Below are 15,427 nucleotides of genomic sequence, written 5' to 3' on the forward strand. Positions count from 1 at the left end.
TTGAACATAAGGCTTTTTCCACATACAGCCCTCAGGATGCCATGAAAATCTTTGGATAAAGAGCTAGTTTACAGCTGTAGCTATATTTACTTTAACAAAATTAATATAAAGAAAATAACTTTATTTTAGCCTTTAAACAATATAAAATTTTTGAAGTGTACCATTATCTCGGTACGATTTCCGTAGAGACAGGGTTTCTCTGTGTAGTCCTGACTCGTTTGGAACTTGCTCTGTAGACAAGGCTGGCCTTGATGTCCTATACCCTTTTGCCTATACAATGCAGCTGCCAGGCCACAATAGTATTTCTAATTTAGAAAGATTTTGCACTGCCCTTAACATTTTGATGCAAATATTTATGTACATGGCATAAATAAAATTAAAAATAATTGTAAATGAATTATAATACCTTTTAAATATAACCACAGAGAAAGTTTTGTGTTTGCAATAGATGTACAAATTTCTAATAAAGACTACATATCTATAGAATAGTGGTTAATGACAATTTTAATGTAATTTAAGAGAAGTCATGTAGCATAGCTTTCTGAGGGTGGCAGTGAAAGAGAAAGTAATAATGGAACCCAAATCCTTGAGAAAAAAATTGCCAGAAGCAAGCAGAGAGTGAGGTAAAGAAAGTGAAAAGAGAATTGGGAAGCTAGGGGAGGGCATTCAGAAAGGGGAAAGTTGTGTTTGACACTATTTAAGATAGATGCATACAGCAGGGTTATCAGAGAACCTACAGGGGAAGACTCAAACACGCTGCTCAGAGAGTCATCAGAATCTGCAAGATCCACGATGGCTATGGTTTGTGCATTCCTCACGATTCTGGTAGTTATGAGCCACTGGTCAACCTGCTGTCTAGGATGTAACCTGCCTCGCACTCACAACCTCACAGTCCTGAAACAAATGAGTCGACAGTCCCCTGTCTCCTGCCTGAAGGACATACAATACTTTGAACTCCCTTTGGAGAAGGTGGATGCCCAGCAGATCCAGAAGTCTCAAGCCATCTCCGTCTTGGAAACCCTGACTCAGCAGGTCCTGACCCTCTTCGAATCAGAGGAGTCACGTGCTGCTTGGAATGAAACCCTCCGATTGTCATTCTGCAATTACCTTTACCAGCAGCTCAAAGATCTTGAAGCCTGTCAGAATCAGCAGGTTGGAGTGCAGGAAGTTCCCTTGACCCAGGAACCCTCCTGGCTGGCTGTGAGGGAATACTTCGGCAGGATCACCATGTACCTGAAACAGAAGAAACACAGCCCCTGTGCCTGGGAAGTGGTTAGAGTAGAAGTCGGGAGAGCCCTGATTTATTCAGATATGTTCCTGGCAAAACTGAGTGAAGAGAAGGAATGAGTTCTGAGACAAAGTGGAGAGGATTCTCCTGGACTACAACATTGCATCTCACATTATGAGCAATTATTTTCAATATGTTAAACTCTTTTTGTATCTGCATCCGTTTGGTTATTTATTTATTTATTTATTTATTCATTGATTGATTGATTGATTCATTTATTTATTTATTAGAATGCTATAATGTATGTTAAGATATTTATGCTAAATCTTTTATTCTTTTATTTTTACTATAGCTAATTGTCATTTGCAATTAAATTATTTTGAATTTAAATAAATTTGCTTTATAAGACACTTTATATTGATTAATTTGCTCTCTCTTTCACATTAATAATTATTTTTAACATTAGAGTCTACACTGTAACTATTGTACAAATGCACACTTTCTAAATATCAGAGCAGAAAGACATATACAGTGCGCAGTTTTTAGACAAGCCCTAGATATTTTCACCTATTCTCTCTAGCATATAGTATTCTTCTGGATGGATAAACAGCATGCTGTGCAGAAGACAACCAGAGAGTCTTGCTCCTAACATTCCTTAGTCCACTTTGACCAAATATGTCCTGGGTTAATTTAGCACCTGATTTCCTTGATCTCATATACTTATCTTCTTTTATCGATAATGAGTTTAGTTGTTTGAGGTTCTAAATATTAGTGAGGTCATGTAGAGCAATGCAAAACAGATAAAACAATGACTAGTCTGCCTATATGGCACACAGAAAGGGAAAACAAGAAGAAAGTGGGATTTAAACCCACTCCTCATAGCCTCATAATCCAGTCCTAGGAATAAATCCAACCAGGGGAGTGAAATGACTCTAAAATTAACCCTTTGAAACACTATTCCTTCTCTATTTCTGGGACCTTTCCTCTTCCCACTTTCTACTTCTCTGTTTGTTACTCTTCTTCCTCCTCCTCTTTCTTCCTCCTCTGCTTACTCCTCATTATTCTACTTTTGCTCCTTCTTCTTTGAATCACTAGTTGTGCATGGTACAGCACCATCTCATGGAGCATCGTAGCCGCTCTCAGGGGTCCCATCCCTGATGATACTGGAATCTCTTTCCTCCAGCTCCAATATTTTTCCATCGTTCCTCAGCTGGAGGTAGAATTGCCTCTCTTTTCCAAGCTGATATTTTGTATGGCTTGGTCTGCCCTTTTGGTCATAGTCACTCACAGTTCACATGAGTAACTATTCTGTTGTGTTCAAGAACATGGCTTTGCTGAGTCATCCGCTGTCTCTGGCTTTTCCAATTCTTCTACCCCCTCTTCTTCAATGGTTCCCGAGGCCAAAATATCAGCTCTTCATTTTCTCAGTGACTAGTTGTGAGTCTCTGTTCATTGGCAGGGAATATAAGAGTTCTGTGATAAGGGTTGGCCAGTGCAGGAGCCCCCTCTTAGATGTAAGCTCTAATGTCAAATCAGGTATTGTGACAGGATGAGTTCAGCGTTTGGTTCTTTGTTACCTTCATGGCTCCACATGCATTTTACGTAGGATCCTTCTGAGAGAAATATTACTGAAATTTTTATGCAGATTGCATTGATAATGAACATCACCTGAAAATATAGTCACTTTCATAACATTATCTTAGAATGGCCATAGTTCTTGTCCTTTTCTTGTAGTTTCGATCATTTTTGCTACTACTCTCTTGTTTAGATGACACATCTGTTTCTTTTTCAGCTTTCATTTCCATGACATCATATCTTTAGTTCAGTGCCACAAACCGACCTCAGGGTTTTCTTTCTAGGAAAGAGAAGAGACACAGAAAAGAATTGGAGACTTTGACCATCAAACCAACACCTCAGGAGAGAGGAAAGAATAAATGTAAATGTACAGAGAATTGAGACACTCAAAGCCCTTGCTGTTTGTCACGATTAAATGAATTATTCTGCCTTTAGACACATCGGACATGGAAGACTATTCACTGAATTGAATATTCAATAATAACGGAGGCTAACAAATATTTGGGCATCAGTGTCTTAGACTGAATCTGAAAGTGGAAGTACAGGCAAATGTATATATTATGTATGATATGCTGTATGTGTGATATAATACCATTAATTATGTATGTGCATGGATGTATGTGTACATATGTGCTCACATACAGCTTTGTCTCATAGACTCCCAGTACCTCCCTGCTGCTCCAGACCCCATCTTCCATCCTCAGAGCCCTTGTTTCCCCCTCCCTGATGCAGAAAGCCCCAGTGTGTGTTCCTCATTCTCTCCTCATTCCCCAGGTCTGCTCACTCTATAAATGTTGTCCATCCTTTACATCTGTGTTCCTGACTGGAGGTTTTTTGAAAACATATAAGCCCCAGTGAAACCAAAATGAAGAAGTTCAAGGTTAGAATGAAACTCAGTACAAGAATTTTTCTTAAGTTTAGACGATAGACAATGTTCTTCTAAAGACCTAAAGCTGACTGTTTCAACAAGGAAAAGAAATAGAAAAAAGAAAAAAACCAAAAGACAGGAAAAAGAGAAGGAAAGAAGAAAGGGGAAAGATGGAAGAAGAAATAAGGAAAGAAAGAAAGGAAGAAAAAAAGGAAGAAAGTAAAAGGAACCCAATCTTCAATTATGATAAAAATTTGGAGAAGAGAGCCACCTACTGGCTTGGCCTGAGAAGAAAAAACAGAATCCAATTCTGGGGAGCTTTTCTTTCTTTACAGAATTCAGTTTCCTGGCAGAGTTTCCTCCACACTGAAACAGACTTTTCTCCAGAAAAACTGAATTCAGAAAGACTCCATTCCCTTCAAATGCATCTTAGAAAGGCAAATCCTCTCCGGTCCATAAGCCATGTCATCTGAACATTTTACACGTATATATAAAAAGGAATTCTGGGGCTGGGGATTTAGCTCAGTGGTTAGAGTGCTTACCTAGGAAGCGCAAGGCCCTGGGTTCGGTCCCCAGCTCCGAAAAAAAGAACCAAAAAAAATAAATAAAAAGGAATTCTGTGTCGTTTCCCTCTAGCCTTCTATAACTGAAGTTCTCGGGAGAAGGAGGGTCTGTGTGCATTCCCTTTAGTAGGGACTCACAACCAAACTCACGTCCTTTTGATCATTAGGTAATGCCTTGTGAAACTGAGACAACCAACCCTGAGATAGGAATGCTGAAAAAATAGCATCTGAGCCCACAGAAGGGATTCTTTAGCTGCTGCTCTGCCTGACGATGCCAGCAACTGTGAGTTTGCTAAATGCAAGGATCTATGGCCGTCTTCTGATATGTGACCTCAAGAGTTTAGGCAACCTACTCCACGATGGCCTGTCCATGAGGTGCAATGTGAATCCGTGTTCCAGACAATGGTCAATAAATTGATGCAGAGTAACACTTCATATGTCTATAGGTAAGATTGTTGTTTTACAGGGGCCGAGAGAAACATATCAGAGACTTTTGATTGCTCGGACTCTTTGAGGTTTGAAGGACACTTGAACAGAGGAATACAATGTGTGTCTCTATGAAGAACTGCCAAGGAAATCTCTAGACCTTCAGTTCCCTGTTACGAGTAAGTTTTCTATTACAACCACTTCCTCCTTGAGGTTTTGTTTTGGCCCTGTACTCTGAGATCAGGAGAAGTATGTCTCTGTCTCATTGGACAGTAAACATGCTCAGAGGAGTGGTGTCATGTCTGATTCCTCACAGGGAGCAGAGGAATAGGTAAGGATTTATATATGATGGAAACATACATTGGTAATCTGTGTGTTTGAACAAAATCATGTGATATGAAGGTTTGCTGCAGAACTGGTAATTGAAATAGACTTTGCTGGGGACAGCAATTATTGCATAAATGACTATTGGTTTGACTGCTAAACTCATGTTAGATATGACTTCCTTTACTGTTTCTTTGCTGGCTATTTTTAGTGTAATCTTCATCACTTTCTTGGTTATATAATAAAATTATTATGAAATATCTCCAGGTATCATCCTGCTCAGATAATACATAATGTCATATTGTGTTTCACTTGTTTCTACTAAACAAAATTTGGGAATCAAGAGACAGAAATACAAGTACTGAGACAGGAGAATTCAGTAAGTGACAAAGTACTGAGCCATCATTCCTGTACACAGAAGCAGATCCGATTCAATGCACACTGAATTCACACAGAAAGGACATGGGAGTCAGGGAGCTTCACGTTTGTCCATAAAAACATATCTGTGTAGAGACACACAATGTAAGATAGAGACTGCCAATTTTGTCAAGCTTCAGGTTTGAGAATGTTAAAATGTCCATATTCAGTTCTCTGTGTCTATTATTCCTGAGTTGTAATGACTTCATCCATCTTGTCTAATTGGGTGGCTGTATATGTATGGGCCACATGTGTGGCATGCTCTGAATGGGTGTTCCTTCTGTCTCTGTTTTAATCTTTGCCTCTCTATTCTTTGCCAAGGGTATTCTTGTTCCCCTTTTAAAGAAGGAGTGAAGCATTCACATTTTGATCATCCATCTTGAGTTTCATGTGTTCTATGCATCTAGGGTAATTCAAGCATTTGGGCTAATAGCCATTATCAATGAGTGCATACCATGTGTGTTTTTCTGTGATTGGGTTACCTCACTCAGGAAGATATTTTCCAGTTCCAACCATTTGCCTATGAATTTCATAAAGTCATTGTTTTTGATAGCTGAGTAATATTCCATTGTGTAGATGTACCACATTTTCTGTATCCATTCCTCTGTTGAAGGGCATCTGGGTTCTTTCCAGCTTCTGACTATTATAAATAAAGCTGCTATGAACATAGTGGAGCACGTGTCTTTTTTATATGTTGGGGCAACTTTTGGGTATATGCCCAAGAGAGGTATAGCTGGATCCTCAGGTAGTTCAATGTCCAATTTTCTGAGGAACACCCAGACTGATTACCAGAATGGTTTTACCAGTCTGCAATCCCACCAACAATGGAGGAGTGCTTCTCTTTCTCTGCATCCTCGCCAGCATCTGCTGTCACCTGAGGTTTTGATCTTAGGCATTCTCACTGGTGTGAGGTGAAATCTCAGGGTTGTTTTGATTTGCATTTCCCTTATGACTAAAGATGCTGAACATTACTTTAGGTGTTTCTCAGCCATTCGGCATTCCTGAGCTGTGAATCCTTTTCTTAGGTCTGTCCCCCATTTTTAATAGGGTTATTTGTCTCCCTGGGGTCTAACTTCTTGAGTTCTTTGTATATTTTGGATATAAGCCCACTATCTGTTGTAGGATTGGTAAAGATCTTTTCCCAATCTGTTGGTTGCCATTTTATCCTAACCACAGTGTCCTTTGCCTTACAGAAGCTTTGCAGTATTATGAGATCCCATTTGTCGATTCTTGATCTTAGAGCATAAGCCATTGGTGTTTTGTTCAGGAAATTTTTTCCAGTGCCCATGTGTTCGAGATGCTTCTCCACTTTTTCTTCTATTAGTTTGAGTGTATCTGGTTTGATGTGGAGGTCCTTGATCCACTTGTACTTAAGCTTGTACAGGGTGATAAGCATGGATCGATCTGCATTCTTCTACATATTGACCTCCAGTTGAACCAGCACCATTTGCTGAAAATGCTATCTTTTTTCCATTGGATGGTTTTGGCTCCTTTGTCAAAAATCAAGTGCCCATTGGTGTGTGGGTTCATTTCTGGGTCTTCAATTCTGTTCCATTGTTCTATCTGTCTGTCTCTGTACCAATACCATGCAATTTTTACCACTATTGCTCTGTAATACTGCTTGAGTTCAGGGATAGTGATTCCCGCTGAAGTCCTTTTAGTGTTGAGCATAGTTTTAGCTATCCTGGGTTTTTTGTTATTCCAGATGAATTTGCACATTGTTCTGTCTAACTCTTTTAAGAATTGGATTAGTATTTTGATGGAGATTGCACTGAATCTGTAGATCGCTATTGGTAAAATGGCCATTTTTACTATATTAATCCTGCCAATCCATGAGCATGGGAGATCTTTCCATCTTCTGAGGTCTTCTTCAATTTCTTTCCTCAGTGTCTTGAAGTTCTTATTGTACAGATCTTTTACTTGCTTGGTTAAAGTCACACCGAGGTATTTTATATTGTTTGGGTCTATTATGAAGGGTGTCGTTTCACTAGTTTCTTTCTCGGCTTGTTTCTCTTTTGTGTAGAGGAAGGCTACTGATTTATTTGAGTTAATTTTATACCCATCCACTTTGCTGAAGTTGTTTATCAGCTTTAGTAGTTCTCTGGTGGAACTTTTGGGATCACTTAAATATACTATCATATCATCTGCAAATAGTGATATTTTGACTACTTCTTTTCCAATCTGTGTCCCCTTGATCTCCTTTTGTTGTCTGACTGCTCTGGCTAGGACTTCAAGAACTATCTATATTCAATTAGTACGGAGAGAGTGGACAGCCTTATCTAGTCCTTGATTTTAGTGGGATTGCTTCAAGTTTCTCTCCATTTAGTTTACTGTTAGCAACTGGTTTGCTGTATATGGCTTTTACTATGTTTAGGTATGGGCCTTGAATTCCTATTCTTTCCAGGACTTTTATTGTGAAGGGGTGTTGAATTTTGTCAAATGCTTTGTCAGCATCTAATGATATGATCATGTGGTTCTGTTCTTTCAGTTTGTTTATATAATGGATCACGTTGACGGTTTTCCTTATATTAAACCATCCCTGCATGCCTGGGATGAAGCCTATTTGATCATGGTGGATGATTGTTTTGATGTGCACTTGGATTCGGTTTGCCAGAATTTTATTGAGTATTTTTGCGTCGATATTCATAAGGGAAATTGGTCTGAAGTTCTCTTTCTTTGTTGTGTCTTTGTGTGGTTTAGGTATAAGAGTAATTGTGGCTTCATAGAAGGAATTCGGTAGTGCTCCATCTGTTTCAATTTTGTGGAATAGTTTGGATAATATTGGTATGAGGTCTTCTATGAAGGTTTGATAGAATTCTGCACTAAACCTGTCAGAACCTGAGCTCTTTTTTGTTGGGAGACCTTTAATGACTGCTTCTATTTCCTTAGGAGTTATGGGGTTGTTTAACTGGTTTATCTGTTCCTGATTTAACTTCGATACCTGGTATCTGTCTAGGAAATTGTCCATTTCCTGAAGATTTTCAAGTTTTGCTGAATATAGGTTTTTATAGTAAGATCTGATGATTTTTTGAATTTCAAAAAATGTCTCCCTTTTCATTTCTGATTTTGTTAATTTGGACGCACTCTCTGTGTCCTCTCGTTAGTCTGGCTAAAGGTTTATCTATCTTGTTGATTTTCTCAAAGAACCAACTTTTGTTTCTGTTGATTCTTTCTATGGTCCTTTTTGTTTCTACTTGGTCGATTTCAGCTCTGAGTTTGATTATTTCCTGCCTTCTACTCCTCCTGGGTGTATTTGCTTCTTTTTGTTCTAGAGCTTTTAGGTGTACTGTCAAGCTGCTGACATATGCTCTTTCCTGTTTCTTTCTGCAGGCACTCAGCGCTATGAGTTTTCCTCTTAGCACAGCTTTCATTGTGTCCCATAAGTTTGGGTATGTTGTATCTTCATTTTCATTAAATTCTAAAAAGTTTTTAATTTCTTTCTTTATTTCTTCCTTGACCAGGTTATCATTGAGTAGAGCATTGTTCAATTTCCACGTATATGTGGGCATTCTTCCCTTATTGTTATTGAAGACCAGTTTTAGGCCGTGGTGGTCTGATAGCACGCATGGGATTATTTCTATCTTTCTGTACCTGTTGAGGCCCGTTTTTTGACCAATTATATGGTCAATTTTGGAGAAAGTACCATGAGGAGCTGAGAAGAAGGTATATCCTTTTGCTTTAGGATAGAATGTTCTATAAATATCCGTTAAGTCCATTTGGCTCATGACTTCTCTTAGTCTGTCGACATCACTGTTTAATTTCTGTTTCCATGATCTGTCCATTGATGAGAGTGGGGTGTTGAAATCTCCCACTATTATTGTGTGAGGTGCAATGTGTGTTTTGAGCTTTAGTAAGGTTTCTTTTACGTATGTAGGTGCCCTTGCATTTGGGGCATAGATATTTAGGATTGAGAGTTCATCTTGGTGGATTTTTCCTTTGATGAATATGAAGTGTCCTTCCTTATCTTTTTTGATGACTTTTAGTTGAACATTGATTTTATTTGATATTAGAATGGCTACTCCAGCTTGCTTCTTCCGACCATTTGCTTGGAAAGTTGTTTTCCAGCCTTTCACTCTGAGGTAGTGTCTGTCTTTGTCTCTGAGGTGTGTTTCCTGTAGGCAGCAGAATGCAGGGTCCTCGTTGCGTATCCAGTTTGTTAATCTATGTCTTTTTATTGGGGAGTTGAGGCCATTGATATTGAGAGATATTAAGGAATAGTGATTATTGTTTCCCTTTATATTCATATTTGGATGTGAGGTTATGTTTGTGTGCTTTCATTCTCTTTGTTTTGTTGCCAAGACGATTAGTTTCTTGCTTCTTCTAGGGTATAGCTTGCCTCCTTATGTTGGGCTTTACCATTTATTATCCTTTGTAGTGCTGGATTTGTAGAAAGATATTGTGTAAATTTGGTTTTGTCATGGAATATCTTGGTTTCTCCATCAATTTTAATTGAGAGTTTTGCTGGATACAGTAACCTGGGCTGGCATTTGTGTTCTCTTAGGGTCTGTATGACATCAGTCCAGGATCTTCTGGCCTTCATAGTTTCTGGCGAGAAGTCTGGTGTGATTCTGATAGGTCTGCCTTTATATGTTACTTGACCTTTTTCCCTTACTGCTTTTAATATTCTTTCTTTATTTTGTGCGTTTGGTGTTTTGACAATTATGTGACGGGAGGTGTTTCTTTTCTGGTCCAATCTATTTGGAATTCTGTAGGCTTCTTGTATGTCTATGGGTATCTCTTTTTTTAGGTTAGGGAAGTTTTCTTCTATGATTTTGTTGAAGATATTTACTGGTCCTTTGAGCTGGGAGTCTTCACTCTCTTCTATACCTATTATCCTTAGGTTTGATCTTCTCATTGAGTCCTGGATTTCCTGTATGTTTTGGACCAGTAGCTTTTTCCGCTTTACATTATCTTTGACAGTTGAGTCAATGATTTCTATGGAATCTTCTGCTCCTGAGATTCTCTCTTCCATCTCTTGTATTCTGTTGGTGAAGCTTGTATCTACAGCTCCTTGTCTCTTCTTTTGGTTTTCTATATCCAGGGTTGTTTCCATGTGTTCTTTCTTGATTGCTTCTATTTCCATTTTTAATTCCTTCAACTGTTTGATTGTGTTTTCCTGGAATTCTTTCAGGGATTTTTGTGTCTCCTCTCTATGGGCTTCTACTTGTTTATTTATGTTTTCCTGCAATTCTTTCAGGGATTTTTGTGTCTCCTCTCTATGGGCTTCTACTTGTTTATTTATGTTTTCCTGCAATTCTTTCAGGGACTTTTGCGATTCTTTCAGGCATTTTTGCGATTCCTTTCTGTAGGCTTCTACTTGTTCTCTAAGGGAGTTCTTCATGTCTTTCTTGAAGTCCTCCAGCATCATGATCAAAAATGATTTTGGAACTAGATCTTGCTTTTCTGGTGTGTTTGGATATCCCATGTTTGTTTTGATGGGAGAATTGAGCTCCGATGGTGCCATGTAGTCTTGGTTTCTGTTGCTTGGGTTCCTGCGCTTGCCTCTCGCCATCAGATTATCTCTAGTGTTACTTTGTTCTGCTATTTCTGACAGTGGCTAGACTGTCCTATAAGCCTGTGTGTCAGGAGTGCTGTAGACCTGTTTTCCTCTCTTTCAGTCAGTTATGGGGACAGAGTGTTCTGCTTTCCGGCGTGTGGTTTTTCCTCTCTACAGGTCTTCAGCTGTTCCTGTGGCCCTGTGTCTTGAGTTCACCAGGCAGCTTTCTTGCAGCAGAAAATTTGGTCTTACCTGTGGTCCCGAGGCTCAGGTTCGCTCCTGGGGTGCTGCCCAGGGGCTCTCTGCAGCGGCAGCAACCAGGAAGACCTGTGCCGCCCCTTCCGGGAGCTTCAGTGCAACAGGGTTCCAGATGGTCTTTGGCTTTTTCCTCTGGCGTCCGAGATGTGTGTGCAGAGAGCAGTCTCTTCTGGTTTCCCAGGCTTGTCTGCCTCTCTGAAGGTTCAGCTCTCCCTCCCACGGGATTTGGGTGCAGAGAACTGTTTATCCGGTCTGTTTCCTTCTGGTTCTGGTGGTGTCTCAGGCACAGGGGTCCTGCAGCTCCTGGGCCCTCCCCCACGGACGGAAGTTTTCTTTAATGATTTTGTTGAAGATATTTAATGGTCCTTTGAGCTTGGAGTCTTCACTCTCTTCTATACCTATTATCCTTAGGTTTGATCTTCTCATTGAGTCCTGGATTTCCTGTATGTTTTGGACCAGTAGCTTTTTCCGTTTTACATTACCTTTGACAGTTGTGTCGATGATTTCTATGGAATCTTCTGCTCCTGAGATTCTCTCTTCAATCTCTTGTATTCTGTGGGTGATGCTTATATCTACAGCTCCTTGTCTCTTCCTTTGGTTTTCTATATCCAGGGTTGTCTCCCTTTGTGCTTTCTTTTTTGCTTCTATTTCCATTTTTAATTCCTTCACCTGTTTCATTGTGTTTTCCTGGTGTTCTTTCAGGGATTTTTGTGATTCCTCTCTATAGGCTTCTACTTGTTTATTTATGTTTTCCTGCATTACTCTAAGGGAGTTCTTCAGGTCTTCCTTGAAGTTCTCCAGCATCATGATCAAATATGATTTTAAATCTAGATCTTGCTTTTCTGGTGTGTTTGGATATTCAGTGTTTGCTCTGATGGGAGAATTGGGCTCCAATGGTGCCATGTAGTCTTGGTTTCTGTTGCTTGGGTTCCTGCGCTTGCCTCTCACCATCAGATTATCTCTCGTGTTACTTTGTTCTGCTATTTCTGACAGTGGCTCGACTGTCCTATAGGCCTGTGTGTCAGGAGTGCTGTAAACCTGTTTTCCTGTTTTCTTTTAGCCAGTTATGGGAACAGAGTGTTCTGCTTTGGGGCGTGTAGTTTTTCCTATCTACAGGTCTTCAGCTGTTCCTGTGGGCCTGTGTCCTGAGTTCACCAGGCAGGTCACTTGGAGCCGAAAAGTTGGTCTTCCCTGTGGTCCCAAGGCTCAATTTTGCTCGTGGGGTGTTGCTTATGAGCTCTCCGTGAGGGCGGCATCCAGCAGGTTCTTCTCTGCCTTTTCCGGGAGTCCCCGTGCACCAGGGTCCCAGATGCCATTAGGTGTTTTCCTCTGGAGCCAGACATGTGGGCAGAGTGTAGTCTCTTCTGGCTTCCCAGGCATGTCTGCCTCTCTGAAGGTTTAGCTCTCCCTCCCACGGGTTAGGGTGCAGAGAACTGTTGATCCGGTCCCTTCAGGTTTCGGCGGTGTCTGGGGCCCCATAATTTTCTTGAAATCATTTTTTGGCCCTTGAAGTTGGGAACCTTCACTCTCTTCTATACCTATTATACTCGGGTTCAGTCCTTTCATTGTATCCTCAATTTCCTAAATTCTTTCAGATCGGAGCTTTTTGATTTTTGTGTGTTCCTTGGCTGTTGTGTTGACATCTTCCATATTCTGAGGCTGAGATTCTCTCTTCTATGTCTTCTATTCTAAACATAATGCTTGCATCTGTGACTCCTGTTGTCTTTCCTAAGTTTTCCATCTCTAGGATTGTCTCTCTTTACCTTTTCTTAAATTACTCTAGTTCCATTTTTATATCCTAGACAGATTAGTTCAATTTCTTCACCTGTATTTCTTGAAGGGAATTTATAAGTTTCCCCTATAAGGGCCTTTACTTGTTTAATTATGCTCTTGAATATTTCTTTAAAGTAGTTATTTATGTCCTTGTTAAAGTTCCCTATCTTCTTCTTGGAATGAGAATTAAGATCTGAATCTTGCTGTATAGGATTGCTGGGGAATCCTGGCTTTGGTGGTACACTCTGGTTCTGTTTTTGCCAAGTCAAACTGCTTTCTGTTGCTTATGCTCTTAAGCTTGCCTCTTGCCATTGGTTATCTCTGGTATTATTGTCCTCCGTGTCTCTAACTGGAACTTTCCTTTGAACCTTTGATCTGGGACTCTGTCATCTTGCCATCCTGGATATGTCACGATACCTCGTGAGTGGAGCTATACCTGTGGTGTGGCTTCTGTGGGATCAGGCCCAGCACAGTTTCTCTGATCCTGGCATGGTTGAAACCAGAAGGCTTGCTGGTTTCTGGCTCAGAATCCAGGGTCACAGGTGTCCTACTATGTCACTATGTCTGGTTTTGGGTCAGGATTAGAGGGTCTCCCCTGACACCTGGCAGTGTCAGAACACCTGGGAAGTTGAGATGTAGCTGGGGTGTGGACTGTTTTTGATCTGGTCCATCAGCAGGACTCTGCTTCCAGAACATGTGGGAACTGCATGAAGAATGTTTTAAGAGATCATTAACTTGTTGTGCTAGAAAGATGTAATAAACTTAGCATCAAGTATAGAATGTGCCTACTCCTCATAAGTAATAAGAAACACAAAATTAGAAATACAATGAGCTTTTAAGATTACATTAAAAAAGAGTATTGGGACAAATCCATTTTAAAATGGATTTAAAATGTGCCATCATGAAACCACAAATGTGCCCTTTGATAAGGCAAGGCCATGAAAATATTGTTTCTTTGAACATTCTAATGTGACTACACTATGCAACATTGCTTTGAACTTGTTTTTGATACTTTTCTGTAACTCCAGCGTTTTTGTCATGTTTTATGTAAGAAGTAATTCTTTTTAACATAGAGTACTTTTTTCAAAAAGATATAAGAAATGAAAAAACGAAACAGGTGGTATAGCTGATTTGTATTCACTCAGTGTATGTTTGTGTGTGTTGTGTGTGTGTGTGTTGTGTGTGTGTGTGTGTGTGTGTGTGTGTGTGTGTTATCTGTATGACTTCTTTCCTTTCTCTTTTCTCTCTTGTTCAGAAGGAGATCACTACTTCTGAGCCTCTTGCCTGGCCTGTGAGAGTCTCCTGGCTTAATTGACATAGAAAGGAGCGCTTTGACAAAGACTTTCACTTAATTCCCTGATGCTAAACACTATGTGTTCACCATCAGATATTGGCACTTATATAAACACAAATAGTGAGTGTGACATTGTCAATTTTCCCCAGGGCTGCTTTAAGCATGAATAGGCAGGATTAAGTTGTTATTGGACCAAAGAGCAGTAACAGGAAATACAGTTTTCAGTGCTTACTCAGGTACAGGACAATAATGAAGAGACAAGTTCCCAGGTTTTAATAAAGCATGAGCACTTAAGTATACAGATACAGAATTTCACAAAGTACAGATATTTATAAAATGATGCTATAGCAGTCAGTAAAGCACAGATGTTTAAGAAAAAAACCAAAAATCCGTTTTAAATGGGATATTTCATTATTTACATTTCAAATATTATTCCCTTTCCTGTTTTCCTGTCTATAAGCTCCCTTTCACCTCCCCCGCCCATTCTTCTATAAGGGTATTCCCCTCTCCACCCTCCACCCATACCAGCCCCCCCCCACATTACCCTGCACTGGGGTTCTAACCTTGGCAAGACCAAGGGCTTGTCCTTCCACTGGTGCCCAACATGGTCATCCTCTTCCTCATATGTAGTTGGAGCCATGGTTCTGTCCATATATAATCTTTGGGTGGTGGGTTAGTCTTTGGAGATTCTGGTTGTTTGGCATTTTTTTGTGGAAGCACCTTCAACTTTTTCAATCCTTTCTCTAATTCCTTCAGTGGGGGTGCCATTCTAAGTTCAGTGAAACCAAATTTTAATAAAGCATAAATGTAAGGTTATAAGACCAAAGGCCATTTGGTTTATAGCCTATGCTCAACTCTGTCTTTCACCTCAGCTCAAACGCCAAAAGTCCACAGGGGTTCCTGTTATCTGCCTACACACATCTACACCAAAAATAATCCAGCCTTGATTTTCAGCTTAATAGAAGTTGAAGAAGTCTGCAGACCCCACTTGTGGGCAGAAATGGACTGTCCTCACGGTCCTGTTGTTGAGGGACTAATGAAGTACAGCCATGTGACACAGAGGCATTTGTTTTGGAGAGAGAGATATCAAGGAAATCTTTTTGTCTGTAATGAGTCACCTGTGGGAATAAAGAGGAAAGCAACATCTGGGTCTCCCTCCTGAAGAGACTTTGTGCTATGAAGTTTCTGCTCAATCACTGCCTAG

General features: G+C 40.0%; 1 protein-coding gene across 1 annotated transcript; it reads left to right on the top strand.

Annotated features, from left to right (window-relative positions):
* Window positions 1–497: 497 nt before the first annotated feature.
* On the top strand, window positions 498–1,563 carry Ifna12l (interferon alpha 12 like). Its single transcript, NM_001401957.1, has one exon. It carries the CDS (start codon window positions 793–795, stop codon window positions 1,345–1,347), a length of 555 nt encoding a protein of 184 aa, NP_001388886.1. The 5' UTR covers window positions 498–792; the 3' UTR covers window positions 1,348–1,563.
* Window positions 1,564–15,427: the final 13,864 nt, after the last annotated feature.

This window comes from Rattus norvegicus, chromosome 5 (assembly GCF_036323735.1).
Source record: "Rattus norvegicus strain BN/NHsdMcwi chromosome 5, GRCr8, whole genome shotgun sequence".
Classification (NCBI taxonomy): domain Eukaryota; kingdom Metazoa; phylum Chordata; class Mammalia; order Rodentia; family Muridae; genus Rattus; species Rattus norvegicus.